General features: G+C 45.9%; 1 protein-coding gene across 2 annotated transcripts in view; it reads left to right on the plus strand.

The window, feature by feature from the left end:
* MICALL2 (MICAL like 2) overlaps positions 1-24,097 on the plus strand; it is a 57,922-nt gene extending 33,825 nt beyond the window's left edge. Inside the window, exons 6-17 of one of the 2 annotated variants that reach the window (XM_080981019.1) lie at positions 1,181-1,855; positions 3,982-4,253; positions 6,630-6,708; positions 7,569-7,708; positions 9,507-9,659; positions 11,662-11,726; positions 13,151-13,274; positions 14,465-14,555; positions 15,574-15,647; positions 17,349-17,463; positions 21,323-21,369; positions 22,499-24,097. In XM_080981019.1, coding sequence (XP_080837145.1) covers positions 1,181-1,855; positions 3,982-4,253; positions 6,630-6,708; positions 7,569-7,708; positions 9,507-9,659; positions 11,662-11,726; positions 13,151-13,274; positions 14,465-14,555; positions 15,574-15,647; positions 17,349-17,463; positions 21,323-21,369; positions 22,499-22,578 — 1,915 coding nt within the window. In that variant the 3' untranslated portion in view covers positions 22,579-24,097. The remainder of the gene's footprint in view (positions 1-1,180; positions 1,856-3,981; positions 4,254-6,629; positions 6,709-7,568; positions 7,709-9,506; positions 9,660-11,661; positions 11,727-13,150; positions 13,275-14,464; positions 14,556-15,573; positions 15,648-17,348; positions 17,464-21,322; positions 21,370-22,498) is intronic. The other variant, XM_080981020.1, reaches the window with a different exon arrangement.
* Positions 24,098-26,360: the final 2,263 nt, after the last annotated feature.

Genomic DNA, 26,360 nt, shown 5'->3' on the forward strand with positions numbered 1-26,360 from the left:
AATCTTGTTATCATTTTCCACTTCACAAAATGCATAATCTCAAGGGCTGCTACTTTCTGCGTAAAGCGCTCACCCTCTGTCTCCCATTTTTCTTTTACTTTCTTTCTTTCTTTTTGAGAATAATACTTTCTTTAGAATTCAACAATAACAAAGGAAAAACCCACAGTAGTTGCTACATCAATTCATTACAATGAACCAATTTTAACAATATATAAATAATAATAGAAAAATTACACAACATCACTTTTAACTTGCTGAGGTTTTCATATTACACTTTTATCTCTTTATCTCTTTCTTAACATATCAAAAAGAGAAAGACCAAGAAAAGAGACGCAAAAAAGAAAATAGAAGAGGAAGAAGAAGGGGAAGGGGAGTGAGGGGAAGGGGAAAAAGGAAAAACAAAGCAAAACAAAACAAACACATTTGGCTTCCGATTAGACTCATTGTATTATTATTTCTACAATTTTTTTCACATACAGTTCCAAATTATTGTATTTCTTTCTTTGTTTTCGTCAGATATCAAAAAACATATTTGTTGTTTTTTTAAAAGTTTTTTATTAGGATTTTCAACATAGCAGTTTATCAAAAATACATCATTCTCATTTCCCCCCATTTTCCCCTCCCCCTCCCCCCAAAAAGAAAAAAAACCCCTCCCACCCCCACAGACTTCCCTCAGCTCCTCCCTCTGGTTTCTCAGCACATATTCTTCTCTGCATATTATAAAATTGTAAAGATCCTTAATGAATCTATCAATATGTTACCAGTAAAAAAATTGTGTATGTTTATTCCAAGCCTGCCAAGGAGTCCAGTTCATTTTGTTGTTTCTTTAAGTACAGTGGTACCTCGGGTTAAGTACTTAATTCGTTCTGGAGGTCCATTCTTAACCTGAAACTGTTCTTAACCTGAAGCACCACTTTAGCTAATGGGACCTCCCGCTGCCGCCGCACTACCACAAGGTGATTTCTGTTCTCATCCTGAAGAAAAGTTCTTAACCTGAAGCACTATTTCTGGGTTAGCGGAGTCTGTAACCTGAAGCGTATGTAACCTGAAGCGTCTGCAACCCGAGGTAACACTGTACTTTGTAAAAGGTTCCCATTCTTCTTTATTTGTTGTTTTACAAGATCATTCTATTTCTGCCAGGAGATATTTGTTATTGTATTGCTGCCATTTTTCTCCCCAGGTGCAAAGAGTGCTCTAGCACCCTGCAGTCGGGAAACTACAAAGCTGGGAGCCACGCCGGCACTTTTGTCTGTAACCAGCACGAGCAACCGACGCCCCTCCGGGATTCCTTGTCCTCCGGCACGAGGGCTTTCCCCAGCGAGGATAAACCTCCCGCTCCTGCCTCCGCCGCACAGAACTACTTGAAGGGACTCGAATCCAAGACGCCGTCCGTGAAAGTGAGCGGTGCCGTTAAATCAGCAGCTTCTGAGCCACCTGGGAATTACAAAGGCAGCTCTGCGTCCTCAAGCTCAAGTTCGCATTGGTCAGACCTTACCGGGAACAAACCGGATTCTCTAACCGTCTCCAGCACTTCTCCGTCCCCACCGCGCTGGACACCATCGTCCGCCAAAACACAGCAGGCTCGGGAGAAATTTTTCCAGGCCGGATCCGGGGGCTCGGGACTTCCTCCGAGCAAAACGGAGCCGGTTAAAAACCAAGGTTCTCTTCTGAACCCTCCTCGGGTCTCCGGGAGAGCATCCTTTTCTGGCACCCACACATCAGGGACCGGTCCGGATGTTGGTGAGAAGGACAGAGCACGGAACGTCCTGATGCAGGCTTTGCCGGGGCTCCAGCCTTCCTCCAACAGGACTAGTGGCTTTGGCAGCGATTCGCCCAGCTCAACGGCATCCAGCATGTAAGTGTCCCTCCTTCGGCGCCCCTGAGCAGGCAGCAGGTTCCCATCTCTGTGCTAGAAAAGTCACAACCACCCGTAAATTCTGCAGTCCTTTTGTGCTTGGAGGTATACTGCTCCTGGGATGGAGGTTCTAGTTGCCTACACTGGATAATGGGAGGCTCGACCAGCCAATTCTCTTGCAAGCCCCAACCCCTTCTGTTTTTAACATGCAACTAGAAAAACGCGCTGTGGGTTAAAACACTGAGCCTAGGACTTGCCAATCAGAAGGTCGGTGGTTCAAATCCCCATGACGGGGTGAGCTCCCGTTGCTCGGTCCCTGCTCCTGCCAACCTGTGATTTTGGATTCTGTACACTAGCGAGGCAAATGCGTGCATGTTTTACTGCGGTAGTAGAAATTTTAATTTGAACAAATTTCCAGTCTTCTCTACTTCCCTCATGTTAGGTAAGGTAAAGGGACCCCTAACCATTAGGTCCAGTCGCGGAAGACTCTGGGGTTGCTCAGCTTGCTTTATTGGCTGAGGGAGCCGGTGTACAACTTCCGGGTCATGTGGCCAGCATGACTAAGCCGCTTCTGGTGAACCAGAGCAGCGCACGGAAACGCCATTTACCTTCCTGCCAGAGTGGTACCTATTTATCTACTTGCACTTTGACGTGCTTTCGAACTGCTAGGTTGGCAGGAGCAGGGACCGAGCAACGGGAGCTTACCCCGTCGTGGGGATTTGAAGCACCAACCTTCTGATTGGCAAGTCCTAGGCTCTGTGGTTTAACCCACAGCGCCACCCGCATCCGTTCCCTCATGTTAAAAAAGAACTAAATAAATCACAGGCTAGGTTTGGAAATTTGGGAGGGAAGTTTCAGCTTTGCAATGTACACACTGGAAATTTTAAGAATGCAAGTTGTTTACTCTTTTGCCAATTATTTTTATTGATTTTCCATAATCTTTAACAAATGGTCACCAAATTAATACAAATTCAATTCAAATTTAAAAGCTGACTTCCCACCCACCCCCTCTATTTTCCTCCCTCCACAGCTCCCAATAAAACAAGTTTTCCAACTATCATTTCAAAATACATCCATCCCCTTCTCCCTACGCATCACCTCCCTACACATCACCAATTTCTGCTATGGCTTTTATACATTGTTATAACCTGTCCTCAAAATAGTTGAGTGGAGTAAATCCTCTTCTATCTATCTACAGTAGCCGTTCATCAATTTTCAAACATTTCCTTCTGATACCTCTTGAGTACCACTTTGCCTAAGAAAAACAGAGCTTGCTTCCTCCCAGACAAGTTCTTACCCAATGGGACTTAGTGGGCAGCTAGACTGGTGACTGGGAGTGGCCACCGAGACCACATAACACCGGTCCTGAAAGACCTACAATGGCTCCTAGTACGTTTCTGAGCACAATTCAAAGTGTTGGTGCTGACCTTTAAAGCCCTAAATGGCTTTGGCCTAGTATACCTGAAGGAGTGTCTCCACCCCCATCGTTCAGCCAGGACACTGATGTCCAGCTCTGAGGTCCTTCTGGCGGTTCCCTCACTGTGAGAAGTGAGGTTACAAGGAACCAGGCAGAGGGCCTTCTCGGTAGTGGCGCCCGCCCTGTGGAATGCCCTCCTATCAGATGTCAGGGATATAAACAACTATCTAACGTTTACGATACAATATGATCATCTTTATTGTCGTTGTCCCATATAGAACAACGAAATTGAAAAAATCTACATTAGACATTCAAAAACCAACAAGCCTGCTATCCCAGCTATCCCAGCCTGGTTAAACCCCCTAAAAACTCTGATACCCCATAATTAAATACAATATACTCACACAGAGACTACCTTACACTGTGTTTAAAACCAAAATCGCATTTGGATAAAAACTGTTTAGAAGACATCTGAAAGCAGCCCTGTTTAGGGAAGTTTTTAATGACTGGTGTTTTAATGTATTTTTAATCTTTTGTTGGAAGCCGCCCAGAGTGCTGGGGAAACCCAGCCAAATGGGCGGGGTATAAATAATAAATTATTATTATTATTATTATTATTATTAGCCCTGGGAGGGGTTGGTGGTCAGCTGGATGTTGTCCGTTGTCCATCCCACTGGCCAAAGGGCTAATCTCCTCCTCTTGCCCATAGCAGCAAGCCATCTCCAGCCACCTCTGGCACACAGCATATCGAGACGAAAAGCATCTCGGACTGGAAGCCTTCCAGGCCTGTCAGCATGCCAGCTGCCACGGAAGATCCACGGAAAGGACCCCGGGCTCTTTCACCCGCCCTTGAACGTTCGCCCAAGGATCTGGGTGGCAAAGCGGGCATTGGGGTGGCCCCCCAGAGCAGGCTCAAAGATCAGCCCCCCAGCAGACCTGCTGCTGATTCTGGGCATAAACTGGACGCTAAGGTCTCCAAAGGTAAAAAGTGGCCCTTGCTTTATTTACTCATTGCATCGCCTTTTTGTTCCTTTATTTATTCATTTCATGAAATTCATACATCGCTTGATTGTAAACCAACTAACCAACCTCAAAGCAGTTCAGGAAAAAAGATAAAGCAATGAAGCTGAGAAACATTTACAACAATACTTTAAAACGTACAAAACGTCAACAAACTAAAAGAGATTGAAATTCTCACCAGCCTTTCTAAGCATCCTGGTAAGCTTGCTTAAATAAGAATGCTTTTAGCAGGTGCTTAAAAGAATACAGTGAAGGCACCTGCTTGAGGTCAACAGGCAGGGAGTTCCACAGTGTAGATGCTGCCACACTAAATGAGACTTCTTACCAGTGCGGAACAGGTTGAATAATTGAATCACTGAATTGTAGAATTGGAAGGGACCACATGGGTCATCTAGTCCAGCCCCCTGCAATGCAGGACTGTTTTGCCCAACATGGGTCTTGAACTCATAACCCTGAGATTAAGAGTACAGTGGTACTTTGGTTCTCAGACTTAATCCGTTCTGGAAGTCCGTTCCAAAACCAAGGCACGCTTTCCCATAGTAAGTAATGCAAAATGGATTAATCCGTTCCAGACTTTTAAAAACAACCCCCAAAACAGCAATTTAACATGAATTTTACTATCCAACGAGACCATTGATCCATAAAATGAAAGCAATAAACAATGTACTGCAGTCACACAATCAATCAGTAGCTGAACTGGGTTCCACACACTCACAAAATTAATTACACGCACTATATTCTGTTAGTTTTCTGGGTGGCAATTTATGTTTTGTTGAAGCTCAAATATAGCACGGAACTGAACAGGTTTGTGTGAACACTGCCCTTAACTTGCATACTCTGCTTTGCCTAGTTACAGGTCGGTAGCTGTGCTGGTCTGCCGTAGTTGAAACAAAATAAAAAGATTCCTTCCAGTAGCACCTTAGAGACCAACTAAGTTTGTTAAGTTTGTTATTGGGATGAGCTTTCGTGTGCACTTAGAAGTGTATCTGAAGAAGTGTGCATGCACACGAAAGCTCATACCAATAACAAACTTAGTTGGTCTCTTAAGGTGCTACTGGAAGGAATCTTTTTATTCTATTCTGCCTGTGCTGATTCGCATGGAGGGTTCTGTGTAAAAGGTTTATAGCTTAGGGTTACCAGACGTCCCCGGGGATAGTTCCCGGATTTGCAAATCTGTCCCCGGACAAATTCCGTCCCCAGAATGTCCCCAGATTTGCAAATCTGTCCCCGGACAAATTCCGTCCCCAGAATGTCCCCAGATTTGCAAATGTGGCAGCGGCAGCCTCAGCAGCCTGGAGCCAGCCTGGTAGCGCAGTTGGCTCTGGCTGGCTTCAGGAGCTGCTCACTGCTCTGGCGCCCGCCATTCTTCCTGTGCCACGGCAGCAAGCAGCTCCTGAAGCCAGCTAGAGCCAACTGCACTACCAGGCTGGCCTCTCCTGGGCAAGGGCTGCTCGTCCGTGACTCCCAAGCTTTCCCTGATCTGTCAAAACAAAGGGGGAAGGGGGAAGGAGATTGGGGAAGACTCGGGAGTCATGGGCGGGTGGCACGCCATTGCCCAGTTTTTTAAAAAACCTGTGCATTTATGTTTCACAGGGTGCGAAAGAAGGGCTTTGCACCTTTATACAATATGCACGTGTGCTTGGGCCCAGGGTCTTTTATAATAAATAATAAATTTTTATTTATACCCCGCCCTTCCCGGTTAAAAACTGGGCTCAGGGCGGCTAACAACAAATTTAAAACACTTTAAAACACTTAATTATAAAAGTAGCATAAAATACAGTATAAAAACATGAATAACAATAAAATTCAAAAATCAAAAATCAATTAGATAATCCCCAGGGCTAGCTGGCTGAATTGGTCCTACTTGGGCCAGTGAGGAGGTCAGGGGAGAATTAGCTGTGGGGTCTCAGAGCGGGTAATCTTCATAAAAGGGGAGGGGGAAGGAAGAGAAGGGAAATAAAAGATCAGGCTGAATTCAAATTAAGGGCCAGGCGGAATAGCTCTGTCTTACAGGCCCGACGGAAGGAGGTTAAATCCTGAAGGGCCCTGGTTTCATGGGACAGAGCATTCCACCAGGTCGGAGCCATCACTGAGAAGGCCCTGGCCCTGGTGGAGGATAGTCTGACTTCCTTGTGCCCGGGACCTCTAAACTATGGTTATTCATGGACCTCAAAGTCCTCTGCGGGGCATACCAGGAGAGGCGGTCCCATAGATACGAGGGCCTCACCATCCCCACTACTGACTCCCTGTTGCTACTCAGATTCATTGAAAAAAATCTGGTAACCATATTATAGCTGCCTTCTTATAGTCTCATTCGTGGATGAATTCTTTCTCCAGTGGGAGCTGCAAGCGTTGCGGAAGAGAAATCAGAAATGCCAGCGGACTGGAGATCTCTGCTGAAGCCGGTGGCAAACAGGTGAGTAGGGCAGGAGAAGAGGGGATTTCGGTTGGGTGGAGAACATAAGGTTGTGTTTGTGGACACACACAACAAAAGTGTGCCATAGGCAATATATGGCAAAACAATTGGTCGAGCAACCAGGATGGAATATTCCAGCAATCAGGTTTGGAGCTTCAATGTCCCGCGGAATAAATTGTGAAAATTGAGGAAATATATGCACGACTTAGTCTGCGTAAATTGCCTGGGTAAAATTCTGCTTTTATTGGCATGGAAAGTTGGTTGAATGAATGAATTTTATTATTACGGTCACAGACCAGTTCTGGCTCACTTACAATATCAGAAAAATCATGAAACACAACAGGAATGCATTGAATTGCAATTGGGTGTAACAGAGACAATACAGATATAGCGGCAGTTAAAAATATATATTAAATCTTCATCACTAAAATATAACCTAAAATTGTCATTTAAAACCTTAATCAGCTTGTTCCCTAAGTTTTATGGCAGTCGCACAGAATTTGGCCACCCTTAACGTGATCTCTAGATCCTTGTCCAGGAGTTTTAGACATTGAAATTCGGAACCATTTGGAGATTTTTGTATAACAGGAGTGATAAATACCAAGCGTATATCTCCTTAGAAATGGCAGCGTAACAAGACATGAGAGACAATTTCTACCTCCATCAAGCCGCAGGGGCAGACTGGTTCCACGTATGGCTTACCCTCGAATCTGCCCTGCAATGAGGCAGATGGCAGCACATGGAAAGTTGGTTTGTATTAGAGCAGGATATAAACAGCTCTGTTAAAAGCCCTTTTAGGGTTGTTGGGTTTAGAGCACTCTGGGCTCCTTCTCTCAATGCTTGCTTCCCTCCTTTTGCAGAGTCCCTGGCCACGGTGACCCCAGAACCGCTCACAAGCCTGCAGATGTTCACAAGGCAGCTGTTGACATAACTCCGAGTCCGGGGCAGAAAGACAAAAAACCAGCTCATTCAACAACCTCCCCGTCGAATCAGGAAACTGGTATGATAGCATTGTAAAGGCAATAAGTGCAGCAGCAGGGCAGTTTGTATAGAATTCGGCATAGAAACTGTGATTTGAACCGCCTTAGCAAGTATCCAGTCCTCATTGAGGCTGTCGAAAAACCTAAAAATGGGGGGGTTGTCCCTGTAGAAAGCCCAGATCCCCCCCCAAAAAATGTGTCCCTGGGCACTTTGTGCTAATGCAGATTTAAGAACATAAGGAGAACTTACTGGATCAGGCCAATGGCCCATCTGGTCTGCCATCTTGTTCTCACAGTGGCCAACCCAGTGTCTACAGAAAACCCTCAAGAAAGATTCGAACACAAGAGCCCTTTCTCCTCCTGTGGTGTCCAGCAGCTGGTATTCTCCTAGCCAGTAGCCACGGATAACAATCTCCTCCATGCATTTGCCTAATCCTCTTTCAAAGCCACCCCAGTTAGTGGCAGGGAGTTCCACAGTTTAACAATACACTGCATGAATAAGCATTTTCTTTCATCTGAAGCAATTTCATAGCTCACCAGTCAACTGCTAGACAGAACGCTACACTTAGAAATATTGGACCAGCCAACCAGCAGCATCTAAGGATGCTTAAATTGATCAGCTCCATATATTAGACATTCAGCTTCATAAAAGATGGAAGAACTGGTTTGCTGCAGTAGCCTTGAGTACTATCAGTTTGTGCATAGTGGAGAATTTGTGTGGTCTGGGTCTCAGAGGTCCCTCTTGGCAGGATTAAGCTGTGTTGTGGCTGTTTTTCTTCCTTCATGCCCCCCCCCCCCCCCGGTTTTGGGATAGTTATTTTTAAAGAAAAAACAACAACCCGTGTTATGCTTGTCTATTTGTTTTAATTCTGTTGTGTTCTTAACTTTTGGAAGTCACCCTGAGAAAGCTTTTGAAGGGTGGCATTTGAGTTCCTCAAAATATGTAACCCTTAGGTTGGACGGGCAAATGGGCAAGTTTTTTTAGGCGGTGGGATTTCCACACGGGAAGCAAGCTTGAAAAACTCATTGAGCAAACGGTTTTTCAAGATGTCTTCGGAGGAGCCCGTTTCCTGCAAGTCTACCGCTTCTGCGCATGAGTGTACGGCAAAACCCCGAAAATATACCGTATTTTTTTGTTCCATAAGACACACATTTTTCCTCCTAAAAAGTAAGGGGAAATGTCTGCGTGTCTTACGGAGCGAATGCGTGTTCCCTGGAGCCGAATTGCCCAGGGGTAAAAAGCAGATTGTGCTTTTTTTTTTTTTTAGAAAGAGGGAAGGGTTGTTGAAACAAGGCCACTGAGCAGCTGATCGGCAAGCGATCGGGAGGGAGATAAGGAACTCTAGCGATAAAGGAGGCTGCCTGGGACGGGGGAGGTAAAAGCCCATGGATCCTCAGGATTTTTGCATTGGGTCACCCCAAATTCACCATCAGATCACATAGCATGTCCATGGCTACAATCTGCACCAAAAAAAAATCATGCACCCACTGTTGCCTGGGGCCGCAATGGTGCAAAAACATGGTTACAAAGCACGGATCCACATGGATTCTCAGGATTTTTGCATTGGGCTACCCCAAACTCACTGTCAAATCACATGTCTGTGGCCACAACATGAACCACAAAAATCATACATCCACTGTTTTGTTCAGAATATTTTTTTCTTGTTTTCTTCCTCTAAAAACTAGGTGCATGTTATGGTCAGGTGCATCTTATGGAGCAAAAAATACGGTACTTCCGGGTTTGCCGCTCACGTATCCCGAAGTTTACTGGAGGGATACGTAAGCGGAGGTACAACTGTATACATTTTTTCATTGCAGCTTCACCAGTTGATCAGCCGCCAAAGAAAAAACTGCTGGTGCCTCCCGCGGATATTTCCAGTGGCTGGAGGTCCCCCAAGCAGCAATGGGAGGATATTGCCACAACCAAAAAGGCCGAGGGGCTGAGCCCCTCCAGGAAGGCCGTTGCGCCCGGTAGGTTTCTGCTTCCTCACTGGACTGGCTTGTGTGTCATGCTAAGCCACGGTTTAGCCTCGCCGTGGAGAACTTCTGACCTGCGGGCCAAATGTTGTCTCCAGGACTCCTTTATATGGCCCTTGGTGTCATGGAATTCTACTCAATATTGATCCAGAATAGATTTCAATGTATAGTTAGCAGAGAAACCACTTTAACACGTTGCAGGATTCCCCAAAAATAGATCAGAGGCAATTTAAAGAAGTTTTTAATGTTTGAAGTTTTATTCTGTTTTTAGTTTTCTGTTGGGAGCTGCCCAGAGTGGCTGGGGAAACCTAGCCAGATGGGTGGGGTACAAATAATAAAATTATTATTGTTGTTAATATTAATATTAATACTTCATCCAGAAGAGCTTTACTGCTACTAAAGGCAAATGAGCATAATAGTCACAAATCCAATACATTCAGAATTGGCATTGTCCATAAGAAATCCAGACATAACATAAACTTACAATAACTTATAATAAGTCTAAACCTTAACACTATATACAGAACACCACACCAGAAGGAAAAAAGCGAGAGATCGAAAGTGAAACCGAGGCTCGTTCTGGCCTGACTTTTATAGTCAGCATGACCTTGACAGAAAGAGATAACCAGTTTAAGCCAGCTGTACTCAGCTTCTCTGAAGGAATAACCCAAACATCAGGAACCTTCTGCTTGCTTCTTTCACACAGAGCAGCTTCCAGAAGCCTTTTGAATTAAGTAGAATAGGAAAGACCTCTACACATCAGATCAATACTTTCTGTACTAAGAAATGCAAACTGACACTTGGGGCCAGTGGAGTCTTTCCCAGCCTTACCAAGAAACTCCAAAGATTGGACCCTCTGCATGCTGAGATACAGAGGTGCCTTGGTTCTCAAACGCCTTGGTTCTCAAACGCCGAAAACCCGGAAGTTACGGTTTTCGAACATTTTTCGGAAGCCGAACGTCTGATGCGGCTGTCAGCTATTGTTTCCAGGGCACCTGCACCAACCAGAAGCTGCACCTTGGTTTTCAAACATTTCAGAAGTCAAATAATAATAATAATAATAATAATAATAATAATAATAATAATTTATTATTTATACCCCGCCCATCTGGCTGGGCTTCCCCGGCCACTCTGGGCGGCTTCCAAAAGAATATTAAAATACTATAATACATCAAACATTAAAAGCTTCCCGAAACAAGGCTGCCTTCAGATGTCTTCTAAAAGCCTGGTAGTTGTTGTTCTCTTTGACATCTGGTGGGAGGGTGTTCCACAGGGAAGGCGCCACCACCGAGAAGGCCCTCTGCCTGGTTCCCTGTAACTTGGCTTCTCGCAGTGAGGGAACCGCCAGAAGGCCCTCAGCGCTGGATCTCAGTGTCCGGGCAGAACGATGGGGGTGGAGACGCTCCTTCAGATATACTGGACCAAGGCCGTTTAGGGCTTTAAAGGTCAGCACCAACACTTTGAATTGTGCTCGGAAACGTACTCGGAAACAAATGGACTTCCGGAACAGATTAAGTTTGGTGCTTTTGTTTTTGCTATTTATTTTGCGTTTTTGAGGCTTTTTTGGTTCATTTATTTTTGTGACCGTGTGGAACCCAATTCAGCTACTGATGGATTGATTGTGTGACTGCGGAAATGGATAAAAGTCCACCATCCAAACAATGACTATCATCAGTGCAGGGAAGAATTTTTTAAAATTCATAATAAAATTCATAGTAAATTGCTGTTTTAGGGGTTGTTTTTAAAAGTCTGGAACGGATTCATCCGTTTTGCATTACCAAGCGCACCTTGGTTTTGGAACGCTTTGGTTTTGGAACGGACTTGCGGAACGGATTAAGTTTGAGAACCAAGGTACCATTGTACAGCCTTGCAGTTCTGCATTTCCTTACCTGGGAGCAAGACCTATCAAACGTGGTGGGGCTTGCTTCTGAGTAGACATGAACTGGGTGGTGCTGCCCGTTCATCTAAGAGGCTTTCCTTTTTCCTCTCTTCCCAGTGAGGCCGTCTCCTCCTAGAGTCCTCCAGAAGTCTCCGACCGGTCAAGCGGTGTCTCCCTCAAAGGTACAGCCAGGAGTGAAGAAAGGCAGTTTTGTGCAGGGATGGGGAAGCCTCTAGCCCTCATCCAGGAGCAGTGGGACTCCGAATCCCATCTGCACCTGCCGGCATGGCCAGCGGTCATGGGTGATGGAGTCTACCAGCAGGTCTTCTGCAGGCATCCCATCTCTGATGTTAGGGGTGAAGAGGCTCAGATTTGCTCAAGGCCATTGGTGTGGGCCAATATTCTGGTCCCCCCCCCTCTCTATATATATACATACCGTATTTTTTGCCCTATAGGACGCACTTTTTCCCCTCCAAAAATGAAGGGGAAATGTGTGTGCGTCCTATGGGGCGAACGCAGGCTTTTACTGAAGCCTGGAGAGCAAGAGGGGTCGGTGCGCACCGACCCCTCTTGCTCTCCAGGCTTCAGGAAGCTTTCCGCAAGCCGTGGGACCCGCCCGGCGGGAAGTCGCGCCGGGCTCCCAAGGCTTGCGGACAGCAGCCTGCAGCCCGAAACCCGGGGAGCGCAGCGGAGCGCGCCCCGGGCTTCGGGCAGATATCCGCAAGCCTGGGGAGACCGGCGGGAGTTCCCACCGGTCTCCCCAGGCTTGCGGATAGCAGCCTGTTCTGGGGGCTGGGGTCGGGAAAAGCTCAGGCTTCCCCAGCTCCGCGCCTGGGGGGAAAATAAATTTTTTTCTTTATTTCCCCCCCCCCCCCAAACTAGGTGCGCCCTATGGGCCAGTGCGCCCTATAGGGCGAAAAATACGGTAATTAGTTTTTTAACGTATCATTTTCAACAATTATTAAACATACTTTTATATCTTATAAAAATTTTTTGACTTCCATCAATCACATCTGAAAATTTTCCAATCTTTTCACTTAATTTACATTTCTTACTTTCACTATTACATTTAAATATCATAACTAATGTCTCTCTTTGCAATATTTCATATATTTCTCCTTACAAAACTTCTTGTAGTCCTACTAGCGTAATTCGTTGATTGTAGTTGCTCTTCAAACAGTTCGTATATTTCTTCCAATCTTTTGCAAATCTCTGGTCCCGCAGGTTTCAAATCCTTCCTGTCATTTTATCCAATTCTGCGTAGTCCATTAATTTTGTCAGCCATTCTTCTTTCGTCGGTACCGTTTCTCAGCCCGACGTGCCTCACAGGGACGTTGTGCGGAACAGAAGGTGGCAGACTCTCCTTTACTGGAGGTTTTCGAGCACAGGACAGGCGGCCAACTGCCAGGGACTCTTGAGCTATGATTCTTGCAGTGGGGTTGGTCTAGATTTCCCTTGGGGGTCCCTTACAGTTCTGCAATTCTGTGAAGACAACGTGGAGGAAGAGAACCGGATGATTCTGCTCCGAGGTCCCTCCTTAACGGTCAGGATTATATTGTTGTATGACGTGCAGGATAAAGTTCGGCTGGTTTTTTTTTCATTTCAGCGCCACCCAGACTATATCCCTGAGGAGGAAATCCAGAAGGAAGTCCGGCAGATCGAAAAGGATTTGGACAAGCTGGAGCTCAAAGGGGTAGAGATGGAGAAGCAGCTGAGGAACTGCGAGGGAGGTGAGGCGGGCCCAGGTGTCTTTGGGGCGGAGAGGCGACTGCAGTCCCCCACTGCGGGATTAGTTATTCTTAGTATGGGATACAGTGGTACCTTGGTTCTCAAATGCCTTGGTACTCAAACAACTTGGAACCATAGCTGTCAACTTTTCCCTTTTCTTGCGAGGAATCCTATTCGGAATAAGGGAATTTCCCTTTTAAAAAAGGGAAACGTTGACAGCTAAGCTTGGAACCCAAACACTGCAAACCCGGAAGTAAGTATTCCAGTTTGCGAACTTTTTCCGGAAGCCAAACATGCTCAGTTTTGAGTGCCACACTTCCGTTTTGAGTGTCTGTCTGTTTTTGCTATTTACAGTGGTACCTCGCAAGACGAATGCCTCGCAAGACAAAAAACTCGCAAGACGAAAGAGTTTTTCGTTTTTTGAGTTGCTTCGCAAGACGAATTTCCCTATGGGCTTGCTTCGCAAGACGAAAAACGAAAAAAACGAAAACGTCTTGCAAGTTTGTTTCCTTTTTCTTAAAACCGTTAATACCCAGGGTGACTTCGAGAAGCAACTCATAGCACGCGGTGTGGTAGCCCTTTTTGAGGTTTTTGAAGACTTTGGTGATTTTGAAGACTTTGGGAAACCGTGCTTCGCAAGACGAAAAATTCGCAAGACGAAAAAACTCGCAGAACGAATTAATTTCGTCTTGCGAGGCACCACTGTATTTGGGTTTTGGGTTTTGTGGCTTTTTGTGTGTGTGTGTGTGACTGTGTGGAACCCAGTTCAGCTACTGATTGATTGATTGTGTGACTGCTGTACAAAAGTTTATTGCTTTCATTGTATGGATCAATGGTCTCGTTAGATAGCAAAATTCATGTTAAATTGCTGTTTTGGGGATTGTTTTTAAAAGTCTGGAATGGATTAATCCGTTTTGCATTGCTCTCCATGGGAAAGCGTGCCTTGGTTTGGGAACGCTTTGGTTTTGGAACGGACTTGCAGAACGGATTAAGTTTGAGAACCAAGGCACCACTGTATATGAAATGTTGAAGCTTTTCCTTCGGGACGCTTGTTTGGCGGGGTCTGAGATGTCCCCCATTCAAGCCCCAATTGGCTCTAAGATTTCTATATTCCCGGACGCCAGAGTTTATCAAACCTCTGGCAGCCTCCGAAGCGAAGAGCTCAGAGGTTTCTTTGGTCTTGCGTCTGCAGATGACAGCGAGGATGCCTTGATGGTAGAATGGTTCAAGCTGATCCATGAGAAGCAGCTGCTGCTGCGGCGGGAGTCTGAGCTGATGCACAAGTAAGTGAAACCGGAGAATTGCAGAATCGTGGAGGTCCTCGAGTAGGACCCTGGCAGAGACACATGCCCGACTGGCATGTTCCCTCCCTTCTGGTCGATCGTTCAGGAGCTTCATAAGCTTTCTTCTGCCCAAACATCACAGCGGCCGATGCCAACAGACACCGACACACTTAGGGACCGGCAGAGTTTGTGCAACTTGTGTGACAGACCTCAGCAACTCAGCATTTTGGCTAATCTACTTTATTTACATATAAACACACACTGAGCACTGTAACATGGCTCCCTCTCTCTCTAGCATCAGACAGCAAAGAGAAAATGAACAAAGGACAATAGTCCCACTTCACGGAACACAGTAACACAAACATCCTGTCTCCATCACTTCCCACTCTGTGGAGTCAAAATATACACCGTCATGTGATAGACAACAATCCCATGACTGCAATCATGGAGCAGGAATTCTAACAGGCTCATCTAGTCCAGCCCCCTGCAAAGCAGGATCACAGCTAAGGTCTGGAAAAGTTTGCCCATTTCTCAGCAGGGGCGGGGTATTTGTGTGTGATGGGAAAGTGGCTGCAAAGATGGTATTCAGCCTGTCAGCTGATATCCTTCCCTCTGCTGGATTTTTCAAATCTGGCAGATTATTGATGTGTTTATAACCGTATTCACATACCGCTCTTCACTAATAAAAAATAAAAAATGAAAACAAGAAGGATCAGAGTGGCTTAGAACAATTGCACATTCAAAACCATACAATGGAAAGCACAAAAAGAAGTTTAAAGAGCTGTTGGAATCGTCCCTCAAGTACAGCCGAGGGCAGTACATTCAATTTTGCGATTGTAAAAGTGTGTCTATATTTTTGAATTGCCAGGTTATGCAGATAGGGTGCCAGAGGGTCAAAATGGGAAGGTGGAAAATAGTCATACCATGGGCAAAATTTCCTGATCGTGGCCAGGTTGTTTTGATGCTGATATCATTTCTCGCTAACCTTCCTCCCCCTCCTTTCTTTGGAAACCGACAGGATGAACCAACAGAAGCTGGAGGAAAAGCAGTGGGACATCGAGAGCGAGCTAAGGAGCCTCATGAGCAAATCTGGTGGGTCCTCCGCCTTTCTCTAGAGACTCTTTTTTAAGAAAGTGTTTTCCCCTCCCCTTTCCCTTTGCTCTGATCCAGTACAGGTGACTCATGTCTTGTGTTGCTTTCACTTTGTGCAGGTGAAAAATACATACATACATACATCTTCTTCTTCTTTGGCGATCACTCGTGGCCAAGTAAGATTGTCTTCCATGAACACAATCTTAACAATGAGTCCGTAAGTGACTGTGGAGGCCAATTCTGGATCCACACGTCCTTCCACAGTGGAGACATAGGTTTCCGTGCGGGAGTTGATCACGGTGAGGGTTTGCCAAATGTGCCTTCCTCTTAGCACATTTCTCCCTTGCGTTCTGACTTCGAGTGTCTTCAAAGTCCACAACACCTTTGGTAAAGGCTGTTCTCCAATTGGAGCGCTCGGAGGCCAGTTTTTCCCAACTGTCAATATTCATTCTACATTTTTTTAGATTTGCCTTGAGACAGTCTTTAAACCTCTTTTGTTGACCACCAGCATTACGCTTTCCATTTTTAAGTTCAGAATAGAGTAGTTGCTTTGGAAGACGATCATCAAGCATCCGCACAACATGACCAGTCCAACGAAGTTGATGTTGAAGAATCATTGCTTCAACACTGGTGGCATTAGTTCACCTGTCTTCCCAAGTGATATGTAAGATTTTTCGGACACACCATTGATGGAATCTTTTGAGGAGTTGGAGATGGCGTTTATAAGTGGTCCCTGTTTCACAAGCATATAGTAAGGTTGGTAGTACAATAGCTTTGTAAGCAAGCATTTTGGTTTCCCTGCGAATGTCCTGGTCCTCAAACATGAAAGCTGTACTCACAGAGCTCAGGCAATACATACATACATGGAGAGCAGGGAAACCAAACCCACATGGAAGCTACAAGTTGCCTGCACATTTTGCCAGGAACACCAGCTCCACTGTCCCTCAGACCTTGTGCGGGGCTGGACTGTATTTTTTTGGGGGAAATGAATGAATTCCTATCCCCCACAAATAACCCAGAGATGCATTGTAAATAAAAGGGCACATTGTACTCATGTAAAAACACGCTGATTCCTGGACTGTCCGCGGGCCGGATTTAGAAGGCGATTGGGCCGGATCCGGCCCCCAAGGCCTTAGTTTGCCTACCCATGTTGTAATGTCTTGGGACCTTGGGGTCAAGGACAGGTGATAAATTTATTATAAAATTATTATTTATTACAACTAATTTATTAACCTCCTTCTAAAGCAGCACCTCAAGGCGATTTACACATAAGGTAAAAAACAATTAAAGTTCAAAACACGGCAGCAGCAAATGCATTTAAAATATGACTGGAACTCTTAACAAATGGATACTCATGGTAGAGATCTACTGGGTGAATAAGGGGCAAGACCATCTGCGGCTTCCTCTGTACTCCCATGTCTTCCTCCATTCCTTCCCGACTTCATCTCATTCTGTTCTTTCGCCACTCCTCCAATGGAAGACACATTTGTCCTTTCAGTTTTCTTTTCCGTTCTCCTGCCATCACTGTCGCCACTCGAATCCAGGACACGGGGACGGACTTTTGCATGCCTTCCCTCTTGGCAAGCCCTGCCAGCCACCTCCCCCCAACCACTGCCACTACCCCACTCACAGCTGTGTGGATGTTTCGTGAGCCAATTAATGGTAATGGCATGTCCCATTTCCCTTCCCCCTGTTGCTCAGAGTTCTCGAAGACGCCCAGGGAGAAGGCCCGCGAGGAGGAGCTGCTGGCGTTGTATGTGGCCACGGTCAACGACAGGAATAAAATCGTGGAGGACCTGGATGAAGACCGACTCAGGTGCGCAAAGGCCTTTCAGGCAGGGGGTGGAGGAGAAGGCTGTGGCTGTGCATTGCCTTGACTCTGTTGCCTATCCCTCACCATCCTGGAGAAAAAGGACAAGTGAGGTACTGTAGGGTTATGTCCTGGACCCGTTGTTGTTCAACTGTCAGACTTCAGGGAATCGGCTTTCTCCCTGCCCGCTGCCCACCCAGCAGCAGATAAGCAGAACAAAAGGAGTCTTCTAACCAGTTAGAACCTTTAATGATCATAGCGAGAGAACAAAGGACCCATCTCCTAGAATGGCGGTGCTCCCAGTTAAGGATTACACCCCCTTAATCTACGTCACTCCTACATCTTGTTTGTGCCCTCTGCTTTCTGTTCTGCCACTGTCTCAGCCCTTCTTGACCTTGGGGAGAGTGGATGAATGCTTTCCAGAGACAGTGAATCTGTTAACCCTCTCTCTTCCAGTGTCTCTTCTCCTAGCTGTTCCCCATCCAGTATTTCCCAGCTTCTGCCTTCTGTTTTTTTTTTAAATGATATTTATTAAGAATTTTAAAGTTACAGAAAAAACAAAAAAGAAAAAGAAAAAACAGAAGAAAAACAAACCACAATCAAACAATACAAATTGATAAAAATCAAAATAAAAAAAAATAAGAACAAAGCACGTAGCATAACACAATCAAAAAACAAAAATAAGCCACAAACATTTAAAAAAACAAGTCCAATATTCTCAGATCCTTGACTGTCATTACCTTCTTTCTTTGACCTCCTCACTCCTCCCTTTTTTTGTATCCTAGTTGTTAATTGTCACAGCAAATCCTTTCCATTTTTCATAATATTCTGTCATTACATTACCTTAATCTATTTTAACCTTATCTTACTATAAAAGACCCTAAAACTTAAAACTTAGATCTTATTTATACCAATTTCTCATAACCATAACATATTCTTACATAATTCTTTTAACATTTTTGCTAAAGCCAGATAATTTCGTTCCAACATTTTTCTAACATTCATCAATTTTATAAAGCAATCCTAATAAATTCTTTTTTTCTTCCAATCTTCATCCAGCGTCTCTTCCTCCTGGTCCCGGGTTTTGTCAGTCCTTTCTATCCCATCAATCTAGCGCATTAACCTGGTAATCTTATGTCCGAGGCCCTTAAGTCTCTTCCATGTCCCTTCCGCGGCTCTTCTTCATATTTATACCTGTACGTTACTTTGTCTCCTGCTCCTTTCACTCGTGGGAACTCCGACTTGACAGTGTTTTTGACCCTTCTCAACAAATCAGTCCCTTTTCCATATTCCACACTAAACTCCATGTGGTATTTAAAAACATGTTTCAAAGTCCCTCCAGAATTAAGAGCCCCCACAACCCCAAACATCTCACGGCCCATTGCCAGACTTGAAAAGTCCAAACATCCCTGCATAGGGGGGTCTATCCAACCCCCCATTTCCAAACCAAACCAAACTTTATCTTTCCAAATCTGGCTTTTTCCAAGTTCATTTGTCAGATCCAAGAGCTCATGTTCCTGCTGAGCCACAGCTCCCTCCATCTCTGGCGCCCGAGGTTCAGCAACATCCCCTTCCCTCATCTGATCTGTCAGAGCACACTCCTGATTTGATTCCTGGGTGGGCTCTATATAGTTTCCCACTACCTGTCCAAAATTTCTGATCGCAGCAGCCATCAAGTCCGTCTTCTCATGTAGCTGTTCCAGTAGGGCCCCAGCTTCTGCCTTCTGAACCACGTCCCTCTGCAAGCCACTGTTCCAAATCTATACTGCCCTCCTGCTCCTGGGAAGATTCAGGATCCTGATCAGGGCAATGGCCTTAAAAAATTAGAGAACGGGAATCACAGTGATCGGCGCAGGGTCGTGCGTGTTCTGCAACCTAACCATATGCAAAGAGAGCAAGTAGATGCATGGCTTGGTTTGCATAATCTGTGCCAGCTGCAAAAACCGACTTTTATTGGCACAGAAAAGTTGTTGACCTTAAGGACAGGTGAGGCAGTGGAATAATAATAATAATAATAATAATAATAATAATAATAATAATAATAATTTATTTGTACCCCGCCCATCTGGCTGGGTTTCCCCAGCCACTCTGGGCGGCTTCCACAGAGACCAAAAATACACTAAAATGTCACACATTAAAAACTTCCCTGAACAGGGCTGCCTTAAGATGTCTTCTGAATGTCAGGTAGTTGTTTATCGCTTTGACATCTGGTGGGAGGGCATTCCACAGGGCGGGGGCCACTACCGAGAAGGCCCTCTGCCTGGTTCCCTGTAGCTTTGCTTCTCGCAGTGAGGGAACCACCAGAAGGCCCTTGGTGCTGGACCTCAGCGTCTGGGCAGAACGATGGGGGTGGAGGGTCTTTCAGGTATACTGGGGGTGGAGGGTCCTTCAGGTCTACTGGGCCAAGGCCGTTTAGGGCTTTAAAGGTCAGCACCAACACTTTGAATTGTGCTCGGAAACATACTGGGAGCCAGTGTAGGTCTTTCAAGATTGGTGTTATGTGGTCTCGGCAGCTGCCCCCAGTCACCAGTCTAGCTGCCGCATTCTGGATTAGTTGTAGAAGAAGACCCCTGGAGGGGCACTGCCAGTCAGTGAAGACAGAACTGAGTTAGATATGGCCCCAAGACTCAGTGCAAGGAGTCTCGCAGCTGTAAGGGAGATGCCTCCCCACGTGTAAGAAGGCAGGAACTGAACTCGGGGCCTTTGACATGCGAAGGTGATGCTCTGCTGCTGAACTCGGACCCCTCCCATCCTCTCCAGTCTTGGCGCTTCAGGGCTCTGTCGGTTCCTCCCTTCCCTGTGTAGGAGTGGAACAGGCTGCAAAGTTGGGCTGCCTGCCTCTTTCCATTTTTGCCTCCCTGCCTTTTCCTGTTTCTCAAGAGGAAGCCCCTTCAGGAAAAGGAGGCAGGACTTCTTAATAGAGGGCCCTGCGTTGAGGAAGCCCTCTTGGCCTCAGCATTTTCTGAGAACGGCCAACAAGCTCCCACAGTGGGTCTTTACTTGCTTCTTCTGCCAATCGAGGTTCATAGGGTCCGGCTCCTTGGCAAGCCTTTTGGAATAATTAGGAACCGTCTTAGTTTCTGGCTGCTGTTTCCTTGTCGGTCCAGGTCTTTTCGCCCCAAGCTCCGAAAGAATTTGCTGACTAGGCAGGTGGGGAAGAGGCTGCGTTGCCAGCCTGGTATTTCTCTCCCCTGCCCCCCCAACCCCCCCCCCACAAAACTTTCTGTGACCCAAATCAAAACTTTGCTGAGTTAAACGGAAGGGCTTGCTTCAATTGAAAAAGACTTGCAAATGAGTGTCAGGGAGGAGGCGAGGGTCCCTGCTGGGTCTCTGCTTGAGTCTCTGCTCGCCTCTTTGGACGAATGAGCAGAACAGGAACTCCTGCAGGACGACAACGGGCAGCCTCCTCTGGGAAACAAATCATCCTGTGCCTCCAATAGAAGAATGATCTGATGATTTGCGCCACAGAGACATGGCAGAATTAGCCAATCCCAGCAACAGTTGATTGGAAAGAGGCATGTCTGCTGTAGGGAATCATGCAGAGAGGCGGTAAACAACCTCCTGACTTTTCTTTGCCTCCTGCCTCCTTGATTAGTTTTTTGAGGAGATGGCTTTCTTGATAGAAACAGGGGAGAGGGAAGGAGCTGAAATAGTAGAATGTGCCCTGCTCCTTTGAAACGTAGGGTCTGGCTTGGCTGAGCTGAGACAAGGGTCATACCTGACCTTTATGAAGCCAAGAGTCCTCATCTATCTAAGTTGCATAGTTCAGTGCTCTGTTCTCCATAGCGTTTAAGCTGCTGAAACATCTGGAGTGCATTTGCTCTCCCCCCCCCCCCTTTTCAACTGTCTGTCTTTCCTTCCTCAGGGAAATTGAAGAAGATGAAGTGATAGCGGCCATGATCCAAAAGCTTGGTAAGCCTGATCTGCAATATTTTTTGGGGGAAAGCCTTGTCCTTGGATAAGACCAGGTGTGCTGGGTCAGATCTGGACCACATTCACAACACACATTTAAAGCAATATCAATCAATCATTTTATCTGCATGCTGCCTTTCCAAAGTTCAAACCATGCTCAAGGCGCAGCTTACAACATATATATATATATATATATATAATCACATAGCTACACACAGAGCAAAAGTAGTCATGACCGATAAACAAAGCATCAAAAGATACACAGCCTGCTTACACGATCGCCACATAAATTTTGAGATCCAAAAGAAAGATGCAAAAACTTCCTGCAACAACTTCCCTGAAGCAATACAGTGGACGCTCGGGTTGTGAACGTGATCTGTGCAGGAGGCACGTTCGCAACCCGCAGTGCCGTGTCTGCGGATGCGCAGGTTGCGATTCGATGCTTCTGCGCATGCACGATCACCAAAACCCGGAAGTAACCCGTTCCGATACTTCCGGGTTTCGGCGTTTCCGTAACCCAAAAACATGCAACCTGAAGCGTCTGTAACCCGAGGTATGACTGTAATCTGTTTGGCAGCCTCAGCTTTTGCAGCTGGAGTCAGTCCAGGCCCTAGGAGGAAACAAGACCAATAGAAGCCCAGATGGTGTTCTCCATGTGGTGTTGCTGGACTCCAACTCCCATCAGCCCCCAGCCAGGGATGATGGGAGTTGTAGCAGGCACCATGCAGCCTGTCCCTCCCATAGATAACAACCTTCCTGGTCTGAGGAGTCAGGTGATCTTGGGAATCCAGTCTTGAGTCCTTTCCTGCATTTACACTCCATAATCTATCGCACCCCTTGATCGCAACCACATCTGCACTCTTGTTCAGTTATGCAAAGGTGTGTACAGTGGTACCTCAGGTTAAGTACTTAATTTGTTCTGGAGGTCCGTTCTTAACTTGAAACTGTTCTTAACCTGAAGCACCACTTTAGCTAATGGGCCTCCCGCTGCCGCTGCACCGCTGCTGCACGATTTCTGTTCTCATCCTGAAGCAAAATTCTTAACCCGGTGTACTATTTCTGGGTTAGGGGAGTCTGTAACCTGAAGCGTCTGTAGCCCGAGGTACCACTGTATTGTTTTTCTCTGCAGATGTGCCCCGTAACACCCAGGAAAGTGAAAAGAAGAAAACGAAATTCGGCTTATTCCATATGTTGAAGATAAAGAACTAGGTGGAAGAGTGAAGTATCTTTGGAGAGACGGAGAGTCCATTTGCTGTCGGTGATGGAGTAGCCATTCCGTTTCCGTTTTCTGCTTTAGGAGAGTAAAGGCCATTTGGCCAAAAAAAGAAAAGAAAAAAGAAAAGAGGAAGCTGAAGAATCGAACAAGGGGTTTATTCAAAACCTGGAAAGTGGACAGTCAGGGATGGAGTGTCCCTGGTCCAGATCCTCAAACTGAACAGGCCTTGAAAGCCAACTTGATGGACTCATTGGCATCATTTGGAGAGCAAATGTGATCATTGGCTGGTGTTTCTCTGTACACTAGTCTGTCTGGAGAATCCTAGTCCAGCCTAGAGCAATTCAGGAACTCTGTTTAGGACCAGTTTCTTCCTCCTCTGCTACCAAGAGAGTACAGTGGTGCCTTGGTTCTCAATCTTAATCCGTTCCGGAAGTCCGTTCCAAAACCAAAGCATTCCAAAACCAAGGCGCACTTTCCCAAAGAAAGTAATGCAGAACGGATTAATCTGTTCCAGACTTTTAAAAACAACTCCTAAACCAGCAATTTAACATGAATTTTACTATCTAACGAGACTATTGATTCATAAAATGAAAGCAATAAACAATGTACTGCAGGCACACAATTAATCAATCAATCAATCAATCAGTAGCTGAACTGGGTTCCACACAGTCACAAAACAAAAGCCGCAAAAACAAAAACCCAAATAAATAGCAAAAACAGACAGACCTCAGTGTGGCACTCAAAACGGAAGCGTAACACTCAAAATGGAGCACGTTTGGCTTCCAAACTAAGTTTGCAAACTGGAGCACGCACTTCTGGGTTTGCAGTGTTTGGGTTCCAAGTTGTTGTGAGTACCAAGGAGTTTGAGAACCAAGGTACCACTGTAATTGGGCATGGATGTAGAGCTGCCAGAAACCTTATGGCTCCCCCAAAGAATTCTGGGAAGTGTAGTTTGTTAAGGGTGCCGAAGGCTCTTAGGAGGCCCCTATTCCCCTCACAGGGCTACAATCAAGAGGATTGCAAACCCACTCAGAGCCAGGTTCACACCACACATTTAAAGCACTATCTTACCTCTTTAAACAGTCGTGGCTTCTCCCGAAGGATTATGGGAGCTGTGGGATTCTTGAGGGGTGCTGAGAGTTCTTAGCAGCCCCCCCCCCGCTACATTTCCCAGAGTGGTTCAACAACGGTCACCATACATTTAAACCACTGTCATAGACCCTTAAATTTTTAAGCATCCCCCAAAGAATTCTGGGCATTGTAGTTTGTTCAGGATGCTGGGAACTACAATTCCCAGAACTACAATTCCAAGACTTCCCTGGGAAGAGGGAGACACTCTGGGAATTGTAGCTCTGGGAGGGGCAGTACCGGATTTACGTATGAGCTAAACAAGCTATAGCTTAGGGCCCCACTCTCTTGGGCCCCCAAAAAATTAAAGGGGAAAAACTGGATGCACATTTCCAAAATATAAGATAAAAACAAATAAAATAAAACCTACATCCAGCAACAGTGTTTCATGTTGTGTAGGCTCCTATGATGTAAGTCATGGGCCCCGCCTGCTAGCCTGCTCCCTAAAGTATCACTGGTTTGCTCCTTTCTATATATAGGGTGCCTACATTCTGCATGGACTGGTTGCATGGCAACATGGGCAAATGGCTTGAGATACCTATTAAAGGTAAAGGTAAAGGTACCCCTGACTGTTAGGTCCCGTCGCGGATGACTCTGGGGTTGTGCACTCATCTTACTCTATAGGCCAAGGGAGCCGACATTTGTCCACAGACAGTTTTTCTGGGTCATGTGGCTGTGTCAACCCGCTTCTGGCAAACCAGAGCAGTGCACGGAAACGCCGTTTACCTTCCCGCTGGAGCGGTACCTATTTATCTACTTGCACTTGATGTGCTTTCGAACTGCTAGGTTGGCAGGAGCAAGGACTGAGCAACGGGATCTCACCCCGTCACGGGGATTCGAACTGCCAACCTTCCGATCAGCAAGCCCTAGGCTCTGTGGTTTAGACCACAACGCCACCTGTGTCTCATAAGATACCTATTAGGTGCATAAATTTACCATATAGCATATATTCAGCACAAAAAACAGCGGCAATTTGTTGTTGACAAAGGACAGTTGGACATAGAAAGGGCCCCATTACCTTCAGTAGCTTAGGGACACATCAGACCTAAATCCGGCCCTGGGGAGGGGAATAGATGCCTCCTGACAACTCTTGGCACCCCCAGCAAACCACACAGTTCCCAGAATTCCTTGGGGGGGAAGCCATGGCTGTTTTAACGCGCTGTCCTTACGCCAGACCCCTTCATGTGTTGAGCAGAGAGGAGGGTGGCTTTAACTGGGGGGGGGGGACGCTGCTGAATTGGGCTTGGCTGTGCATGCCAGGCGCAGAGCACCCATATAGAAGCAGCTCCCCCCACCCCACCAGTTAAAATGGGAAGGGGGCCTGCTTGTTGGACTAGATGACCCCTGGTGTCCCTTTCAATTCCACAATTCTATGATTCTGTGTGTGGGGAGACCAACTCGCTGCAAACATTTCCTTCTCACCACTAGGTGGCAGCACAGCTCTCAGCAAGCCGCTTTGCCCAAAGCATCACGGACCACTTGACTTTTCCTTCTTTTCAAAATAAACCTCAGGAAGTTGTATTAAAGACAGAAGGGAGGGGTGGAAAAAACAAATAAGGGAAATTTGTTCTTTTCTTATATATATATATATAAAAGAACGACAACATCCAAACATGCGCGCCTGTGTAGCTAGCCGGTTGCTCCCGCAATGGGCTTCCTTTTTGCACTTGTTTGTATTAAATCGAGAATGATTTAAACGGTGCTGGTTTATATAACGTGGCTTTGCTTTGGTGGCTCGGGGGAAGAAATGGCCTTTTCCCTCATCTGAATTTCACCTGGTGTTTATACTGGCAGCCAAGGGAGAGGACTTTGGGCAAGTAAATAATATTAATAAAAAAGGGGACAGGCGGATGTTGTTGTTTTTTAAAGTGGGGGACCTTTGATTGTTCGTCTTTCTTTTTAAAAAGTAATTCTGTGGCCAGTTCAGATACGCTGTTGGGGGTGATGCCCTCATAATCCAGTTAAATATTTTGAATAGGACCACATACCATTTTTCATGAGAGTGCTGGCTAAGGTTTCCCCTGCCTATTCTTAGCCACAGGATCATTCTCAAGACCAGGAGTTTGCAGATCTATTCCCTTTTTTTTTTTTTTTTGTGAGGTGGGTTGGGAATTGTGCAGAGTTAATTCTCAAAGGCCTATGAAAGGCTCCCATCTCCTTTTGACACCATGCCTTTAAAGTGCTGCTGGACCACTTCAAACAGTCATGCCCCCCCGCCGCCCCAGAGAATTCTCCACCAAATTTGTGCGTACAGAAATTGGGAGGATCATTTCAACCCATTTCTCCGGGAAAGATTGTCCCAACAGTTTCTGAAATACTTGATTGTCACTTGTACAACTTGTATGCAGTGAGATTACACGAGCACCCCCCACTTAGCTCTCTTAGTCTTAATTCCCCTCGTTTACTGACGCACACCCACCAAACCCGAAAGTCATTTGCCCTGTTGTGATCTTTTCATTCAGCAGCCTAACAGCCCATGGATAGAAGCTGTTCTTTACCCTGTTGGTGCGACTATTCATGCTTCTATATCTTCTGCCAGAGGGCAGGAGATCAAGAAAGTGCCGGCCAGGGTGTGAATCATCCCTGAGAATTTCCCTCACTCTCCTGAGGCAATGTTCTTCCACTATTTCATCCAGCAGATTCACGG

This window comes from Podarcis pityusensis (genome assembly GCF_964106645.2).
Source record: "Podarcis pityusensis genome assembly, chromosome: 14".
In the NCBI taxonomy this organism is placed as follows: Eukaryota; Metazoa; Chordata; class Lepidosauria; order Squamata; family Lacertidae; genus Podarcis; species Podarcis pityusensis.